Source organism: Myotis yumanensis, unplaced genomic scaffold (assembly GCF_028538775.1).
Source record: "Myotis yumanensis isolate MYYU_CA2020_CCGP unplaced genomic scaffold, mMyoYum1.0.hap1 SCAF_2, whole genome shotgun sequence".
Lineage (NCBI taxonomy): Eukaryota > Metazoa > Chordata > Mammalia > Chiroptera > Vespertilionidae > Myotis > Myotis yumanensis.
The window spans coordinates 22,971,030-22,991,234 of NW_027223753.1; the positions used below are offsets into that span (position 1 = coordinate 22,971,030).

The 20,205-nt window shown below is 46.0% G+C and overlaps 1 protein-coding gene across 5 annotated transcripts in view; it reads right to left on the bottom strand.

The window, feature by feature from the left end:
• Window positions 1–4,394: 4,394 nt before the first annotated feature.
• The window catches only part of KIAA0319L (KIAA0319 like), a 113,685-nt gene continuing 97,874 nt past the window's right edge, over window positions 4,395–20,205 (bottom strand). For 4 of the 5 annotated variants that reach the window (XM_070404709.1, XM_070404708.1, XM_070404710.1 and 1 more), the window contains 7 exons: window positions 18,828–18,987; window positions 14,240–14,382; window positions 13,067–13,189; window positions 12,461–12,551; window positions 11,334–11,425; window positions 6,791–6,895; window positions 4,395–5,524 (listed from right to left, as the gene is read on the bottom strand). In XM_070404709.1, coding sequence (XP_070260810.1) covers window positions 5,337–5,524; window positions 6,791–6,895; window positions 11,334–11,425; window positions 12,461–12,551; window positions 13,067–13,189; window positions 14,240–14,382; window positions 18,828–18,987 — 902 coding nt within the window. In that variant the 3' untranslated portion in view covers window positions 4,395–5,336. The remainder of the gene's footprint in view (window positions 5,525–6,790; window positions 6,896–11,333; window positions 11,426–12,460; window positions 12,552–13,066; window positions 13,190–14,239; window positions 14,383–18,827; window positions 18,988–20,205) is intronic. The other variant, XM_070404711.1, reaches the window with a different exon arrangement.

Sequence of the window (20,205 nt, forward strand, 5' to 3'; positions counted from 1 at the left end):
GGACGATTTGTGTATCAGAGTACAAACTAATGAATAAAATAGGAATTCATGAGTTGATATTGATATAAATGAGTAAAAAATTTAAAAGACTGGATAAATTAAAAAAATCTAACAAGGGTAAAAGTGATGCAAAAACATTAGACAAATATTAAGAGGTATCTGATAAAAAAGATTTAATGCAACAAAGAAAAAAGGTGGGGGATTACATACTGATAGAATTAATAAAAAATTATAAATATGGATATTACTATACTTCATAAATAGCCTGAAAACTAACAAAAGTTTGGGTAAAAGGAAGGATGGATAACCCTTGGGATAAAAAGGGAAATGAGAAAGCACCTACAGTGGACTAATGAATGATAAAATTATTATGTCTGAATCTGGGAACACAGCTGAAGCAGAACTGAGAGGGAAAAATTAGATTTAAAATCATGTTTCCTTTTCATGAAATCATTTTCAGGGAACAAAGATTAAGAATGAATAAAGCAATCATTCAATAATTTAAAGAATGAACAACAGGGGGAAAAAAGAAGAAAATAGTAATAAAATCAGAAAAAATGGAAAAGAAGACTATCATATATGGCCTTTATTATGTTGAGGTACTTTACTTCTATACCATTTTATTGAGTGTTTTTATCATAAATGGGTGTTGTATGTTTTCAAATGCTTTTTTTGGCATCTGTTAATATGATCATACGAGTTTTATTTTGTTAATGTGGTATATCACATTGATTTGTGGATAATGAATCATCTTTGCATCCTTGGCATGAACCCTATTTGATCATAATGTATGATCCTTTTAATATATTGATTTGACTTGTTAGTATTTTACTTAGGATTTTTGCATCTTGTTCATCAGAGATATTGGCCTGTAACTTTTTTTGTATTGTATTGTCTGATGTTAGTATCTGGGTAATGTTGGCCTTGAAAAAATGAGTTGGGAAGTATTTCTCCTCTTGAGTATTTCTAGAAGAGATTGAGGAAGTCCGGTAAAATTCACCAGCGTGTTGTGGGAGGTTTTGATTACTCTTTCTATTTTCTTAATATAATGATTGGTCTATTTAGGTTTTACAGTTCCTCATAATTCAGTCTAGAAAGGTTGTATGCTTCTAAGAATTTGTCCATTACTTCTACGTTATCAAATTTAGTGCCATATAGACTTTCATAGTATTCTTGTATACTCCTTTGCATTTCTGTGGTGTCTGTGGTAACTTCTCATTCTTTGATTTGATTTGATTTGATTAGTCAGTTGTTCAGTAGCATGTTTAATCTCCACATACCAGGTGTACCGGTTAATATGGAATTTTTTCAATAGATGGAGTTACACATATGTTGAGATATATGCGATTTGATATGTATGCTATTTTGTTGTATTGACATCAAGCTTCAAAACTTTATATGTCAAATTTGCTGATGGTGTTAACATCATAGAAGAGAAAAAGGGAGGGGAAGAACTATCGATGTGAGAGAGACACATTGATTGGTTGCCTCCTGCACATGCCCCAACGAGGGCAGGGATCAAACCTGCAACCTAAGCATGTGCCCTTGACTGGGAATCAAACCTGAGACTCTTCACTGCATGGGCTAATGCTCTAACCACTGACATAGGCCAGGACATAGAGTTCTTTCATTTTAAACTCTCGGTTCTCTTCTCCCTCCTGGGTCATTTCTAGATTTCCATCTTCGAGCTGTTTCTCTCTGCCATCTGGTCTGCTCTATTTTCATTGCTCTTTAATGCATTCCTTAACTCATTTATTGAGTTCTTCAGTTCCAGAATTTGTTTGGTTCTTTTTATAGTTCCATTCTCTTTAGTAAAGTACTCCTGTTGTTCATTAGCTCATTGAACTGCCTTTCTGAGTTTTCTTGTATATCATCGAGTTTCTTCATAACTGCAATCTTGAATTCTGACATTTAAGCCACCATCTTCCATGACTTTGAGTTTGATTTCTGGACATTTCATTTTGTGCGTTCCCGTTACCTTGGATGGTCATGTTATTTGATGGATTGTTTCTCTGTCTGTGCATTTGAGGTAGTGAACTTTTCTGTTTACTGTTTTGCTTTCAACAGTTGAGCAGGTTGATAGGTAGGGCACTTTATTTTCCACTAGATAGTGGTATAGCACAAGTTTTTGTTTTCTTACCTGCAGTATTTGAGCCTCTATAATCACAATAGAGCAGCACTGCTTTTGTTAAGAAAAATGCCATGTACCTATGTGAGTTAAGGGGCACCCATAGGAATATGGTGGATGGTAGAGAATTGATTTTCTGAGCTCCCAGAATTACCTACTTTTCACTAATGGCTACTGTCACTGCTGGGTGTTTTTTTGGGGGGTGGGTGGGAAGGGAAGGGTGTCTCAACTGCCTCTACTAGGCTGTGCTGGGATGTGTGGGACAATGGAGGTAGGTTTGTAATTTCACGGTTCTACCCCTGCCTGCAGTGGCTGTCAGTACTGCTATGCTTTTTAGGGCAGCCTAAATCCTGAGTAACTGTTGTGGCAGCCTGATCTGAGGCATCATTGTCACCCTAGTAATTTACTTGGGCCCAGGGAGACCTGTGACAGAAGCAAGCTTAGACCCATAATCTTTTTATTTTGGGTCTTTATTTATTTTTATGTTAATCCTCACCCAAGGATATTTTTCCATTGATCTTTTTATAGAGTGGAAGAGAGAGGGAAAGGCAAAGAAAAACATCGATGTGAGAGAAACACATCGATTGGTTGCCTCCTGCATGCACCCCGACCAGAGCCCGGGTGAGGAGCAGCGTATGCAACCAACGTATGTGCCCTTGACTGGAATCAAACCAGGGACTCTTTAGGTCCGCAGGCCAACCCTCTATCCACTGAGCCAAACTGGTAGGTTTAGGCCCATAATCTTAACATGAGTTTTTGTTTTTAATATATTTTTATTTCTCTCATAACAATCCAAAGGCTATTCTTGTAGGGCAGCTCTCTTCCAGATGGTGGTTCACAGGAAGGTTGTTCCCCAAGTGCGCCTCTGCTCTGGCCAGCAGATAGAGGAAGGGAGCGGGAGTCACAGAAAGCTTTAATGGGCCAGGGCTGAAGATGGAAATCTCTTCTGCCCATATTGTGCACAAGTCTGGAAATGTAGATGAGCTGTGTCTTGGGAAAGGACCTTGGTTTGGTGAACGGTTGGTCTCTGCCACACCCAACTTCAGGGGTCTCTCCCTGCAGTGGTTAAGAGGTACCGGGTCTCTGGGTACTTTACTTCTTTGTCTACCAAACCCAACTTGCTATTTCCCTCTAGTCCAGGACTTGGTATGGCTTCACAAATTATAAGAGGACTTAATAAAAGTTCAGCTAAATATTCAAAAGTCAAAACCTCCTGTGTGTGGGTTCCAGGTATCAGTGTGTTTTAAAAGGCGCTCAGGTGATTCTAATAGGCAGTCAGCATAGGACCCACAGCTATTGGTGCCAGAATGTGATTAGCTTAGAAGTGAGAAGGGGTGGGAGAGGAAAGGTTAGACTTGGGCAGATTTGAATCTGCACTGAGAATTGGATAGAAAACTGGCCAAGACCTGTCCTTTGCATGAGATAAAAAAAGCCTGATCAATATGCTTCGATGTCAAACCCGAGCAACTCTTGAGAGTCCCTTTACCCCCTAACAGCGGGAGGCACAACAGTAGACAGCCACAGCCCCAATGCTGGAAATACTGGAAACTAGGTAGCCACCACCAACTCCACCCCCAAACTGAGGTAAGTAGACGGAAGGGGTTATAGTCATGGTTTGGGCATAACGAAAGAATGTATAGGCCCCTTAAACCGATCAACACAGATTCCACAAATGTCAAGGGCCTCCTCCATGCTCCTGAAACTCTCTTTTCCAGGGACTGATGGCCCGACTGCATGCACCTTCTTTCCATCCCATTTTCAGAGAGTAACTCTCAATGTATGTGGCCACCTCTTCAGCTCCTTCCACTTATCAGATGGGCCAAAGGGAAGTTGTAAGGACAAGGATCAGTCTCTCCCCAAGCAGGAAAGCCAAGGCTGCAGCCTTCCAGCCCTAGGAGTTTTCTTTGAGTTTTGCTTCCTGGTAAGTTTCCTCTCTGTGCACAGTACCTAGTGGGGTTCCAGAAATGCAAGGATGCCTTCTATTTGGTGTTCCTTCCGGCTGTTCTAGAAAGGGCCCCACACCCTGGGCATTAGGCCCTGGGACAAGGGGGAGCTGCCTCCCTAAAAGCCAGGGCAGCTGGCCAGCAGGGGCTGGGAGGGACGCACTCCTCCACCAGCAGCCAGGCAGCTGTCGAGGCACAACCCCAGCACCATTGGCCACAGTGTTGATGCCAGTCCCACAACTTCCCTGCTGGAGGTCATCACCTCTCAGGGATGCACCGGTGGCTGGACAGTACAGGTCAGTGATGGAGCACAGCAGGAGAGTCAGCGGGCACATGTACAATTAAATAGCATGTTTAATCATCTCACAACAGACAGTAGTATAAACTGTAAGCTTCTTTTTAAAAAGTCACCCCCCCAAAGCTCCCATTCCTCAACACCCAGACATCGTAGGAAGTCTCTCTTCCAAGGAGCTGAAAATCTTTCCAGGTCAGGGTCACCTTGTGAGTAGCCAATACACACACGCGCGCGCACACAGACACACGCAAGGGACACAAAGAAGAACACGATGGGGCAATCGCACACATGCGCTCTCATGCCATAACATTCCAGTCAGCTGTGGCTCTCTGCTCTCAGCCAGCGCTGGTCAGAAGGAGATGGGGAGGCGGTCTGTGTCCAGCCTCGCTGTTCTGACACTGCAGCCAGCTCTCTTTTACCCTTGGGCCAGACACCGTATCTGCACCACCAGCCCAGCATCTGTGGTGAGGAGAAGGGGGCGCCACGTCCTCTGGATCCAGTGATCCCAAAGAAAAGAATGTAGGGCAGGCTCTTGTAGACTGATAGTGCTTGGTCCTGTACCCAGGCGTGGGGGGCACAGCTAGTCCTCCCTGTGCAGGTGCTCTGGGAGTGCAACACTGCCAACAGGGAGCTGGCTGTGTCCACCCTTAGAGCAGGGGAGAGGTCTGCAAAAAAGGAGGCCCTGAGGTGAGGATATGCGGGGGGAAGGGGAGTTAAGAGGGGGAGGGGAGACTACCAGACGGGTTTAAAGAGGAAACCTCTTCATTCACAGCTTTGCTCAGAGTTCCTGGAGAATGTCTCTGGATCCAGGTATCAGCAGCTCTGGTTGTGGATGATACGGGGGGAGTTGACCAGCAGATGCTGGCAGAACAGCTGCCCACTGAAATGGGAGGTTTGAGAACCAGCCTGGCAATGCTCTGGACCCCAGCACTGCCAACCCCTACCCTGAGGAGACAGACCAGGTGACTGGCTATAAGAGCTCCTCCCGTGGGCTCTTGGCCTTAAGTGGCGTCTGTCCGTTGGGCACGGAGCCATTCTGACCATGCAGGAGTTTGCCCTTCTCTCTGTCTGGCCACGTGAAGATGGCATCATCGCTGTCCAGCTCCGACTCAGAGTGCATCAGGCTGCTGCTCAGCATTGGGCCTTTCTGTTTGATGCCTGCAAGGGAGATAAGGGACTCCAGCATCAGGAGCACCAACCTTCCCCAGCTTGAGCCACACCCTCCTCCCAGCCTGAAGAGCAGAGGGACAGGGAGTCATGGTCCTCTCTCCCTGCTGGGAGGGGCAGAGGGAAGGAGGTGGCTTCCTGAGTCCTCCCAGTGCTGGCTAGCTGGAACAGCCCTATAAGGGAAGTCAGAGTAAATGAGACCAACAGTTCCAATGCTGATGGTTTATCTCCAGTAGTTTTGGTTAGTGCTACCCAATGATACTCTCTTTCTCTTAAATGTGCAATGTTTTATCTCCCTTTATGAATAGGGTGGAGTTCTTGGGAGGCAGGAAAGCACAACAAACAAAAATGCAAGCTCTAACGCTTTCTCGGTGTCCTGGCTCAGCATGGTATGAAGTGCTTGCCAGTTTCAGACACCGAGTCAGCCTGGACTTCACTCTACAGAGATGTTTGCATGGCTTCAATGAGCGGGACCGGGCACATGGCTTGGGAGGGCTCTCCTGATGGGAGAGTCTGACTAAATAGGGACTCAGAGTTTTCCTAGAGATCAGCTCATCAGAGTACGCAAACAAGGGCCCATGAGAAGCGCCTGAAGTCAGAAAAGATGTCTGAGATTCTCCAAGCCATAGTGGAGGTCACCTTTACTACTGTCCCTGTGGCTGCAGAGAGGCCACACTGTACAATGTGGTCTGGCAATGGCTTTAGGGCAGTTCCTGTCTAACAGCAAGACGGCTTGGGCTCTGACTGGTACAAATAATATTCCAGAGAAAGCAAAAGGTAGGCTGAGATAGCATAGCAGGATTAGAAATGGGACTTTTTTCCAACAGCGAGAATCCAGCTTGGCAGTGCTCTGAGTCCAGGCACTGCCCACCCCCAAGAGCTAACCTATCCCCTTTCTTTAAAAGGTGAGTAGTCAGATGAGGTATCTGAACCCTCATCATCCAACAATCACTTTTCCTCCCCCGGTCACACTCAGAAAACACTGAATGTCCTAAGATGATTCAGAACCGTTGTGCCCCTTCCCTGCCAGACATGCCTGAAGTCTTTGAATGCTGAGGGCAGCCAGACTCGGACTGCATCTGGGGACCATCTTGGGTACAGTTCTGGGACATGACTGCAGAGCAGCAGGGCCAAAGAAGAACCCTCAGCATCTTGGGCTTCTCCAATGTGGTGGGATTGGCCAACATAAGAACCAAGCCCAGGTGAGGCTCAAGGTCCTCAATACCCCTACTTTGCCCCTGTAGATGAAATACTCACCCCTGCCTCTCTGTGCCCTCTGGGGGCTTTCTCCAACCAGTCCCCACTCGAAGCTTCCCTTCTTCCCCACAGCCCTTCCGGTCCATAGCTGCAGAGGACAGGAGCCTGAGGGGAGACAAATGCTCCTGGCTCCACAGTACATAGCACTACCCAGGGTCCTCCCATTGTGGGCTTCTGCTCTGCTTAAAGAAGTGAGTGGCCTTCACTCACTACACAGCACAAGCTGGGAAACAGGTAACATCAATGGGAGCTGAACAGACATCTATGACTCAGCAATTCCATTCCTAGGTCTACACCAGGGGTGGGCAAACTTTTTGACTCGAGGGCCACAATGGGTTCTTAAACTGGACCGGAGGGCTGGAACAAAAGCATGGATGGAGTGTTTGTGTGAACTAATATAAATTCAAAGTAAACATTACATAAAAGGGTACGGTCTTTTTTTTTTTTTTAGTTTCATTCATTTCAAACGGGCCAGATCCGGCCCGCGGGCCGTAGTTTGCCCACGGCTGGTCTACACCTAACAGAAACCCATACATATGTCCACTGAGGACATGGCAGAGTTCTTGGCACCCTATAATGCCACTCCTCTTAACAGCCAAAAATAGAAAGCAATTGCCCATTAACAATATGCCTGACGAATAAAAATATTCAGACTGGAAACTATCCTATATAATAAAAGCCTAATATGCAAATTGACCAAACGGCGGAACCGGTAGCTATAACGCACACTGACCTCCAGGGGGCAGATGCTCAATGCAGGATCTGCCTGCAGGCCCCAGGCTGGCCAAGGCGGGTGTCAGCAGGGAAGAACCCCCTCACCCCCCAAGTTGCCCTGCTGGTCACCTCACAGATTGGCCCTGATCGCCAGCCAGGCCTAGGGACCCTATCTGTGCACAACATTTCGTGTACCAGGCCTGTAGTACAGCAATAAGAATCAACTATTGCTCTGCCTAATTATGGGTGAATGTCATAAATAGAATGTTGAGTGAAAGGAGCCAAATACACTGATTTCATTTATATAACTTCCCAAGATATTAGAAGTGGGGGGGGGGGGGGGGGGGCAGGGGCAGGAAAGAAGCACAAAGGAGGCACGTCTGGGAGCTGATTACATGTGCCTGTTCAGTAGTGAAAAGCCATTAAACTGTCGAACCATAAAAATGCCATTTTTAGAAGCTAAATAGTAATTTCACATGGTTCGACCTAATATACTTCAATAAAATGTTTTGTTTTGTTTTAAATTGATAGACTAGCATAACAAAATCCAAAAGAAAAGCTGCTAAATGTGAATCATATCTCCGGAGGGGGCATGCCCCATGCTCCACCTGGCGGTCTTTGTCCCCAAGAGTTCCCTCAGGTGGGACCGTTCTGTCTCCAGTCACCCCTCACCCAGGCTTACCCTGGCTCCCAGCAAACTTCTATACAACACGTCTTCCTCCACAACATGCCCCACTAATTCCCTTCTTCAAGCTGAACTTCAAGCCCATACCTCATACAATATAGTCTCGAATCCCAATCCCCTCATCCTGCTAGTGAGCCTGCTCTGGGCTGCTCCCACTAATCCAGAGCCCAGAACAAGAGCCAGGGCTCGTGGCCTGGTTAGCCACCCCAAATCCAAGGGTGTTCTCACCACCCGCTTAGTTAGACATTGCTCTTAAGAGAAGGGCCTGCTGAGCCTTACCTAGTCTCAACGTGGTTACATAGATGCAACTGATCACACTGGTCTCTCGGACTCTTCCTCACCACCCTCCCCTTTCACAAGAAGCCTGCCATACTGCAATCCACCTTCCCATTTTGCCTTTTCAACCCAGCATTTAGTTTGGCCAGCCAGCTTTTCCCTCCCTTCCTCAGAAGAGATGTTGTAGTTCCATTTATACCCCTCTCCTTTTTGCCCTACTCCCTCCATCCTTCTCAGAAACCGCACCAGTACCATCTACATCTTGTGAACCCCATCCGAGGAAACTGCCTTCTAAGCCCTGTCCTGCTGCTTCTCCACTTTTCATTGCTCAGCTCCTACAATGACTTTCAAATAGCTGGGCCTCCAATTCTACACCACCTACTTCCTAAGTAACCTGTAATTTTGCCCTAGCCAGTATGCTCAGTGGATAGAGCATCGGCCTGCAGAACAAAGGGTCCTAGGTTCGATTCTGGTCAAGAGTACATAGCTTGGTTGCAGGCTCCTCCTTGGTTGGGGTTCATGCAGGAGGCAACCAATCAATGTATTTCTCTCACATCAGTGTTTCTCTCTGTCTTTCCCTCTCTCTTCCATTCTCCTTAAAAAGCAATGGGAAAATATCCTCGGGCGAATATTAACAACCAAAAAAACACCAACCTGCACTTTCTGCTGTCATCCACCACTACTCTAGCTCTTTTTTTAAACTGTCTCCTTTTTCCCCCCAAATGACCCCTCCCTGCCACGCCCACCCCCAGGACAAGTCCCCACCACCCCAGTGTCCGTGTCCATTGGTTATGCTAATATGCATGCATACAAGTCCTCTGGTTGATCTCTTACTACCCCCTCTAGCTTTTTAGGTGACCAGAAACTACTGTGTGTTGTCATCCTCCTAGATTGTCTTCCTGCAGCAGCAAACACTGTTGACCACTCTTTCATGATGCCCCTCCTCCCTTCTTGGCGACTACCCTTACCTGCTCAGCCCTGGGCTCTTCTCTCATCCCTCAACATTCTCCCCAAAGGGACCTGACCCACTGATGTGGTGCTGACTGACACCAGCATATAGAAGATCCCTACATATTGACACTTCTCCTCTTAACTGTCCTGTTGTCTTCAATTTAACTAATCTTCTCTCACCCAAACCATCACTGCACTAGATGTCCATATTCTGTCAACAGTGCTATCATTCTCTGTCTCAGGTCAGAAGCCAACCCTGGCCTTTCCTGTTGTCTCTCTCCTTCAATCGATGAAATATTAGACTAATTTTCCCAAAGCCAGCACTTTGAAGATGTCACTTCTCATCACACCAAAATAAATGCTTAATTCCTTAGGCCAGGGGTGGGCAAACTTTTTGACTCGAGGGCCACAATGGGTTCTTAAACTGGACCGGAGGGCTGGAACAAAAGCATGGATGGAGTGTTTGTGTGAACTAATATAAATTCAAAGTAAACATCATTACATAAAAGGGTACGGTCTTTTTTTTTTTTTTTTTTTTTAGTTTTATTCATTTCAAACGGGCCAGATCCGGCCCGCGGGCTGTAGTTTGCCCACGGCTGCCTTAGGCTGACGTACAAATCTTTTCAGTTTGGTCCTTGTTAATCTTCTAGCCTCATTTCCTCATCCCAATCCATAACTGTCCTGAAACAAACTCTTCATTTTTTCCAGGTGTTCTCATCTCGAGCAGTAACATCACCCAACCCAGAGGTGCTCAAAGCAGCAGCTTGGTGGGAGGACACCCCTCTGACAACATACCACAAACCTCATTAAGTCTCCCCCAAAGTGTATTTGTCTCTCTGTCCCATCATCTCTACCATAAGGACATTCTAGTTAATCTCCTTTCACTTACTCTTGCCCCTCTCCAATTCCTTCACACAGTAGCCACAGCTGTCTTCTTAAAATGTCAATCGTATTGCACCATTCACCCTTAAAAACTATCTGTGGCTCCCTACTGCTCTTAGAAGGAACCTACAGCAAGTTCCCTACTCCTTGTCCAGCTTCATGCCACTTGCCCCATGCTCATCATGTCGCCTCCTTCCACTTCCTCAAATGTCCTCTGCTCCTTCCAGCAGATGACCTTCACTGACTACTCTGCCTGAAATGCTATTGCCCAGTCTTTACATGACTAACTTCTACTCGTCCCTCAGGGCTCAGCTTGACTGTTAATCTTTATAAAGACCTTTCATTATCACCTTTGTGTGTATTTATGAGTTTGTCTGGTTTGCTATAACACAAGTGGTGTCTAGCACAGGGCCTGGTACACAGTGGTCTCAATCCATGTTCACCGATGAGTAAGATACAGATGCTGCCTGTCCTGTGGCATCCATGATGGATGGAAACCACCCATGACAGACCAGTGAGGAAGGGAGGCCCCCTCTACAGTCCCGACTCTCCCGGCCCCACCCCTGGAACCAGCTGGTAACCTGCCCTCCTCTGGCGCTAAGACAAGGACAGAGCCTGTGGGTCTACCTGTAACCACTGGAGAGAAGCTGAAAGGAGGTCAGCTGGCAGACATGCCTTTAATCTCATCGCTGCCTCACCTTGTCTGCACAAAGGGAGGGCCACAGTCCCTGAGCCTGACTACACAGGGCAGCCTGAAAAGCGAAACTCCAGGGAATAAGCAGGCAAAGGACAGCAGGAGGCCTTGCCTGTCTGCAAAGTGAAAGGACTGCTGAGAGAGCCGTGGCATCAGAGCTGGTCCAGCAGGCAGCTTCTGCCAGCACAGGGCCAAGTCCACCCTTGGCCTTCATCAGGCAGGACACAAAATGCTTTCCAGCAAAAACAGCTGTGAGTGACAGGTTTAGGCGGGAACTAGTGACAGTGGCTCCTCACAGGGTGAGTGCACAAACCTAGACACCCCAGCCCCAGGGCTACTACCTGCTCGGGAGGTTGGCTTCAGCTCCAGGCTTTCCTGATCCGTAGCATCTAGGATTTTGTACTTGCTTTTTCTCTTGGGTTTTCCTTTTTGCCTGAAAAATACAATCCCCTCCTCTGCTTAGGAAGGAGGCTGTGCGCGAGGTTCAGGCAGACCCCACAGGATGCCAGCCATGCGCATGCTGGTGGGAGAGCTGTTTCTCCTGCTTTTCAGCCACGAAAGTTGGCAACTGTAATTTGTTCAAATAATCCTCACCAATTCCAGGAAAGGGCAAGGGGGACATGGATATCTTAGCGTGGACTCACTAGTCCACAATGGTACTGAGGGCAGATTGGTTAAAAATCTAAAGAAAATGAAAACTGTATGCTTGAGGAGGTGTGGGTAGAGAGGAAAGCATTAAACCAAGAAAGTTGTTAATGGTGATCATCTTTGGCTGGTGGGAATTTTTAAAAGTTCTTTTAATTTTCTGTCTTATGTGTGGTTATACTGCAGGTTGAATCTCAGCTCTGCCACTTATTTACTGTGTGACCATGGACAGGCGACGTCATTTTCCTGTCTGTAGACGAGGAAAGATTGTCATGCGCATTAAAACAGATATTATCTATAAAATTTATCATGGTGCTTGACACACAGTAAATGTAGAAATCATACTTATTAATAATGAAAAACATAATAAGCATTACTATTAAGTATTATAAGACTAGATAGGAAGACCAAATGAAAAAACCCGTTACCCTTAACCATGACTAACCTACGTCTATAACTATGTGAAAACTTGTGTACGCGTGAATCCCAACGAGAGAGGAAGGCCGAAAAAAATGATCTAAGGTCGTGGGGCTGAGGTATGGAGTGTTAAAAGACATACACCCTAGAGATGTGATCGAGTTCCATACCCAGGCCCTCCCACTCCCACCTTAGCTACCCTTGCATATCACTGCGCTGACAGCACTGGCTGAAGAATGTGCTTCTGCCCTCAGCGCAAGTCTTGGGTGGGCCAGAGCACTGTAACACTGACAGGAAGGGAGGAGCCCAGGACTCAGTGCCTTCCATGTGGAAAGGGCCAGATACCTCTCTGATGAGTGACAATGACTAGAAGCCTGAATGAATTTCCAAGGAAAATCCAACTTACCTCTTACAACAACAGATCACAGTCCAGGACAGGGTTCCAAAGGCAACGACAATGACAAAGCAAGCAATGATAACATATAACACGCTCCACTCTGCCAAGAAAAACAAAATGGTCAGGGTTGTAGAGAGAGGCTAGAGGGAGGTCCGGGCTGCCCGCCCCGGGCGAGAGATGGCTTCACTCTGTAGATAAGAATGACCCAGGGCTCCCCAGGGAAGGTGAGACATCAGAGTTGAAGACAGCTGAAGTTTTAAACCTTCAGAATTGTCCCACTTTCCAGTCTCTTCTCCGAGACCCTGGGACAGTGGGGCAGCTGTAAGGAGCTTTAACGGAGGGACGGGGGAGCAGAAAGACAGGCCTTGCAGCTGGTTTGATGTAGGCTGCAGTGAGCAGTTGGTGTGATTTCAGCTTGGTTCTTACACAACTGCTTCAGAGCTTTCCTCTAACCTTGAGCAAGTGCAGAGGAAAGAAGTAAAAATCCTCTGCAAACAGAAAATACACAAAGTTCTTGCTTGCTCATCTGCCTCAGAAACACCAAAACCCACCCACTCACAACTCAGAACCAGTCAGTGCTAAACCAGCTGGCACAATGCCAAGCAGAAAACTCACCACAGTTGCTGTCTCCATCCCTCAGCTGCACCTTGATGAAATTCTCCATCCAGAAAGGGTCACAGATGCAGCGTTTGGTAAAGGAATCACAGTGGCCATGGTCAGAACAGTTCAGCTGGCATGCTGAAAGTAGCAGAAAAGGGAGAACAGACAACAGGAGTCAGAGCTGGGGAGACAGCAGCTTCCAGTGCCTGTAAAGCAGGAAGGCACCCCCATTCAGAGGCCTGGGAGACGTTTCTTGAAGACCTGCTCCAAGAGCTTCTACAGCTTGGGCACATTGCCCGTAATTATCATCATGGTTGGATACAACTGGAGCAGTTAGAAAGGCCACTGGAACATGGTTCCAAACTGTTTGTTTTTTATTTTTTTAGAGAGAGGGAGGGAGGCCGGAAGGAAGGAGAGAGGTTGATGTGAGCGAGAAACATCAATCGGTTGCCTCCTACACTCGCCCCAACCGGAGATTGAACTCCTAACCTGGGTTTGTCCCCTGACCAGAAATGGAACCCACCACCAACCAATTGAGCCACACAGGCCAGGGCAGTTCCAGATTGTTTTTACTTGTTGTTTCTGTATATCATCAGTTCTTAATATTCCATGTCCTGCAGATACCCTTCTCTGAATAATTTAATTGGCAAAATAAAATGCACAGTATTATAAAGGAAAGCAATACATTGAATGTGTTTTTAAAATATCTAAAAATATAATTTTTAAAAATAATAATATGTGTGCTTTTATTTAAAAATGAAGTAGCAAGATCTAGAAGTGAGTCTCACAACTGTTAACTTTGAAATAGTGATGAGTAAAAATATGTCATCATGTGTGATAGAAATTACCTCTGATTGCTATTGCCTCAAAGTCATGGGTTCTATTAAGTGTAGTTTGTTGCCTACTTTCATAACTGAGGGAAATAATAAATTTCAGTTAGAGGTTAATGAAAAGAAAGATGTAATTTTTTCCCCGAAATGTACAGCCCTCTGAACGCTATCTCAGGGGCCCACAGATCCCTGGTTAAGAACCTCTATGAATCGGGACCCTCACAGTAACAGTAGTGGAGGAAAGAAATTATCTCCATGTTCCTGGAGAAAAGGGGATGAGGCCTGAGGACAGTGGGGGCTGACAGGTGAGAGGGGGCGCTGGGTAGGCTCTTGTTCCCAACACCCCAGAATTACTCACTGACAGTGTAGACTTCCAGGGCTCTGAATACTAGAAAGTCTGCCTTTTGTTTCCGCAGCTCATTCTTGAGCTTCGCTGCCACCTCATGGCCTTTGAAGATCTGGTGCGGAGGCTCGTTTTGAACAAAAAATACCATCTTGGTGCTGCAGAGACAGGCAACAGTATATATGAATAAGCTGAAGCTGTCAACAACAGCAGCAGCAGCTACCATTTGCCAAGCACCTCTGCTAAGTATTATATGCATCCTCTTACAGCAAGCCAGGGAGAAAGGCCTGATCGGTGTCAGCTCCATTTTACAAAGGACAACACTGGGGCTCAGAGGGGTTAAGTAACTTGCCCAAGGTCACACAGTTAATTCCAGCAGAGCCAGATACCAACCCTGATATGTCTGATCCCAAAGCCTATGCTTTTAGAAATGCCCTAAGCTGTCCCAGCTAACAAGAGGACCCATACCAAACAGGTAACTGGAGGCCAGAAAGATGGGGATTTGGTTATGACCACATCCCTGCTGTCAGCCTTTTAACAGCTAAGACTGTGGTGCTGTTAGATTTGTGCCTGCGTTACTTGTATGACAAGTCACAATGCTTTGTAAAACGTAAATTATTAGATGGCATCCAATAATTATCCACAGGCCAAAACAATCGTTACTGCGACAGTAACAAGACTACACAATGGTGTGGCTGGAACGAGATTCTGTTACTCCAGGCCCAGGATCTGTTTGCTTTCTGACTGTCAATTTCTGTCCAAGGCAGACCATGTTTGAAGTCACACCTGGGTGGCACCAAATCTGTTCCCTATGGCTTGGCCTCCATTTTTGGAAGCCTGCTTTTTTACTTCGTGTTAGTCTCACAGACCGAGCCTTCCCAAGCAGTGGGTCACACTGGTTTATAGGTGTGCCTAAGATGCTGATGCCCTCCACACACAGTGTAGCTGGGTGGGACCAGTTGCTTACAGTGTAACTGTTTACCCCAAAGTGCCATGTAAATGGCCTAATTTCCTATGTGGTATGACGTAAAAGTTTGGGAAGCACTGGCATAGAAGTCTTTCTAAAAGCTTGCTGCACAAGAAGGCTAACAATGGGTAACACAAATTCTAGAATCACGAAACAAATCTTTACCATAAAAGATCTGTGGCCCTTTTCTCATTTTCTTATAGTGACCTAAACCATGGATAGTTTCAATTTCTGTCTATATACCAGTAACTCTTAAATCTTTTAACTCCTCTCCCCATCTCTCCTGAGTAACCAAATCTTTATCTTTAAATTCTTGCTAGAATATCTGCCCTAGATATTCACAGGCACCTCAAATCCAACATGTCTTAAAATAAACTTTTAACAACCATTAATTGGGCACTTACTGTGCATTAGGGACTATGCAAACATTACTGTATTGGATCCTCAATAACAATCCTATAAAATGGGTATGAGCATTTTTACTGCTAGAACAGGTTTGGGGAGGGGAGGTAACCTGTCTGGTGGAAGGACCGTGCTCTTTCCCACTATATTAACTATCTCCCGCCCAGTATCCAATCCCTCCAACATTCCTCAACTAAGCCAACCAAACCCGAGACAGAAACCCAGCCACTGTGATGCTCCTCTCTTCCCTCACACCTGATGCGGGGGCAGCAAGTCTGTGAGCAAACCCTTCCACAATGCTCTGACCAGCACTCTCGTTGTTTCCACTGCCTGTATCCAGCCGACACCATCAGCTAGATCGATCCCTGCCTGCTCCCAGACTGCTGATCAGAGCTGACAACCCAAGTCCTAAATCACTATGCTGTCTGACCCAGTGAACCCTGGCCGCATGTTAGGTTCACCTGGGGAGCTTTTAGATGTTAGGTGCCCAGACCTCACTCTAGACCAGTGGTTCCCAACCTTTTTTGGCTATGCCTCACCTAAGCATCTCTAAAATCCTGATGTCCCCCCTCCCCCGCTGTGGCATGTAATTCTTATTATTCAAAAAGTGAACTCCTATTCACGTAGAGCAGTGGTTCTCAACCTTGGCTGCACATTAGAATCACCTGGGAATCTTTTTAAAAATCCTGATTTCTGGGCCTCATCCTCCAGAAATTCTGTTTCTTTGTTACTAATGTTGTGGCCCCACCCCATAACAAAGAAACAGAATTTCCGGAGGATGAGGCCCAGAAATCAGGATTTTAAAAAGATTCCCAGGTGATTCTAATGTGCAGCCAAGGTTGAGAACCACTGACGTAGAGGAAGCCTAAAAGGCCATTAACTTGGTCTAAACAAGCTTCCAAAGAACATGGCATCCATGAAAGAGAAAAATAAAAGAATAAAAGGACAGTTGAAGTACTGAGGAAGAAATCACTAAGAAATTGTTAAAAACAACATTAAGAATATGAAGTGATATGAAAAAATAGCAAATAAAGTTTCAAATCATATAATAGAAGTGAAATACATAAATATGTCACAATATATATTTATATGCTGTATATGAGGCCCCTGGAACCATAAGAAATGCAAAAAATTCACTGTTAATAACTCATTCTCAAATTGTCTCCCTTAAAAGTCAAATTGCCCCCCTGTGGGGCGTGTGCCCCACCCACGCTGGGAACCATTGCTCTGGACTAGCAATCGCCAACCTTTCGGACCTCACGGACCGCCGGCTGGCAACCACTGCTCTAGACCAAGTGAAATCATCTGTGGGTGAGGCTCAGGTGATGATGTTCATCAAAGCTCCAGGTGATTCTGGGAACCACTGCTCTCACCTGTCTCTCACCTTGGCTGAGACACCAACATTGCTCAAGCCAGCACCCATTCCTGGAGCCGCTACCCCCAACCTTTAGCACTTTCCTCATGCTGCCCATCTCATTCCCACCTCCTCAAGCAGAATGCCTTGTCTCCAGTTTCAGAGAAGACACACACGGTGTTGGCACCAATGGTCTCAAGCCTTATCCTCTCTACCTATAAATTCACCCTAATAGCACATTTTCCCTCCTTTCCTCTATCTCCACAGTGGTGTTCCTGCTCGACGGGGGCCAGTCCCCAAGACCTACGTCCCTTTACAACCCTCTAAACATCACCGTCTACTTTCCCTGCACCTGCGCCTCAGCCTGTAAAAATGTTCAAGTATTTCCTGTCTTTAAAGGTGTTCTTTTGATCTTATCCCCCATGTTATTTTCAGCACCAACCTCTTCAAAGAGTTGTTATACTTCCCATCTCTGTATCCTCAAACCATAAAATGAATTTGTCCTCTGTCCCCCAACATCTGAGTAAAATGTGTTCTTACCACACCTGCGTCTCTGTAAGCATCTGAATCCTTTGGCAGCCACCCTCCCCCTCCCTAACTTACAGCAGACCAGCCCCACCTGGCTTTCCTCCCACCCCACTGACTGCTATTTCTTACTTTCCTTTGCTGCCTCTTCTTTCTGTTTCCTCGTTAAATATGGGTTCTCCTGAGCTCTGTCCTTAGCCCTCTTGACACTCCCCCTGTGTCTCTGTCCTCATGGCTTTGACTCCTGCTCGGATGCAGACTCCCTCTCTCTGGCTATTCCTCCACCCAAGTTCCTGCCTATACTTGCTACTATCTGATGAAACATCTCCCCATGCAACCCATAAGACACACCAAGTTAAACAGTCAAAACTGAACTTGGTATCTTTTCTTTGAAACTGATTCTTTCTGTATCCCTGATCTCAATTAATGGCATTCACATCTATTCAGGCATCCAAACCCAAAGTCTCGTGTTTGATACCTCACAGGGTCTCCCAAGTCCTGTTGATTTACCCCTTAATTTCTTTTTAGTTTCTTCTCCTCTTCTGCTGCTTCCACTGCAACTACCTTAATTCAGGTTTTATTACCTTTTTACTAGACTACTCCAAAGCTTCCTGATTGGTCTCCCAGTCTTTGGTCTCTGTATTTCAGTCTAGCCTCCACACTACTGAACTCCCTTATGAAACAACAACCAATCTCCTTGCTTTAATAACAAAACAAAAACTTCAGGTACATAAAACAAACTAACTTGAGTTCTCCAGCCCAAAACTTAAACTTCTTGACTTGCACATGACTATTCTCAGTCTACACAGCAGTCTTCTCTTCCACCACATGCTGGGGCCCAGTAAGCTCTCTGAACCTGTGATTTCTTCCAGAGGGATTGTTGTGCTTTCACACCATAGGACCACAGCTCATGCTGTTCCCCCATTCTGAATTCCCTCCTGATTTCCCTAAGCTTGACCAATGCAAGTTTTACTTCTGGAAAAATCTTTGGACTATCCCCTACCCCAACCTCCGGAAGAATTAGTTACCCTTGCCTCTGTGCCTCCACGATACCACACATTCTGTCAAACCCACTCTGTACTGATGTTTACTTATTTCCCCTACTAGACTGGCCTTCAAACATAACGGACTTCTTCTGACCTGGTGCCCTGGCACCCTACAGCAGTGTCTAGCACAGAGCATGTGACACATATCAGAAGAGAGGAGTTCATTAAAGAAATGGACACGAGTGGTTCCTGGTCAGAGAGCCCACTCTTCTCTATCTACCCACACTATCTCTCAGCTCAGTCACAAAGCCCGGGGAGAGGGAGGAGGCGTTGGTCTGTCTTTTCTCCCCCCATTCATTGCCCAGCTACCTCTGTTCCGTGTACGGCTGAATCTTTTGCACAATGATGTCGGAATCCAGCACCCCCAGGAGGACCCCAATCTGGCGGATGAACATCCCCTTCAGCCTCTCAGTCAGCTGACTGACGTTGACATCCAAGATGATCTCCACCAGGTTGTTTTTCCTGGGATCTGGAAAGCATGTGGATCAGTCATGGCTTTAGAAGCAGGAGAGGTAACACAGACCCACCACTGTGCATGTGCTTTGGCACAGGAGAGGAAGGAATGAGAGCGTTCAGAAATGGTGTTGGAGCTTCGAAAGGACTCTTGGTCCCTATGTCAACCTGAGAATTACCACCATGTGGTGCTGGGGTGATCAAGGAGGCAACAGGGTTTAGTGAAGGGAGTGGGAGAGAGAGAGATACACTTGTTTTGAAAGCCTCAACTGGCTTTGCTGAACTCTTCAGGGTGGGTAGGCTTATCTAGCAACCTCTCCTGATCCACATCTGATTTTCAGGGACTTGTCTACAACAATGGGAGGGAAAATGCCCATCTAAACCTTCTTATCAATAATGGCAATGCATCTGCCCTGTAGGTTTGAAAACAGTCAACACAAAAGAAATCCGGCACAAGGATCCCAGAATCAAGGATTTCCTTAGAGCCACCTCACACAGCTACATGGTGTTTTTACAACTGAGAACTGGGAAACCATTGTGCTTTCCTTTCGATTATGTCCTAAAGACTGTTCTACACTTGGAAGTTCAGTGATTATTCAGAATACTTTACTCACACACTTGAATGTAACATTTGCCTGTTCTGATGTATAATTTACACAATTAGTGGACAATGTGATCTGATTTTAAATACAGAAGAGATTTTTTGTTGGTTTTAATCCTCACCCAAGGAAATTTTTTCCATTGATCTTTTAAAGAGATTGGAGCAGAGAGGGAAAGACAGAGAGAAACATCAATGTGAGAGAAACACATCGACTGGTTGCCTCCTGCTTGTGCCCTGACCACGGCCCTGGCCAGGGAAGAGACTGCAACCGAGGTATGTGCCCCCAACCAGAATCGAATCCGGGACCCTTTGGTCCCCAGGCCAATGCTCTATCCACTGAGGATAGAGACTTTATAGTGACTTGGCTGTCGTCCTTCAGAGATATGGGACAAGGACTGGAAGACCTGCCAAGATTCTTCCCATCTAAGATACTGATACACAGGTTTGGCCTAGATAATAAAGAGCGGGTTTAAAGTTAATCCCTCCTCATCAGATGCTCAGAAATTTATCAAGCTCTACCCCACTCCACACTCACTTCCTCTCTAAAACCAAATTAGCCTCAAAGCAAAATAAAAACATGGTTCTATTTAAGAAAGAAATTTTATTTCTGCAAACCTGAAAAATGTAAAGGAC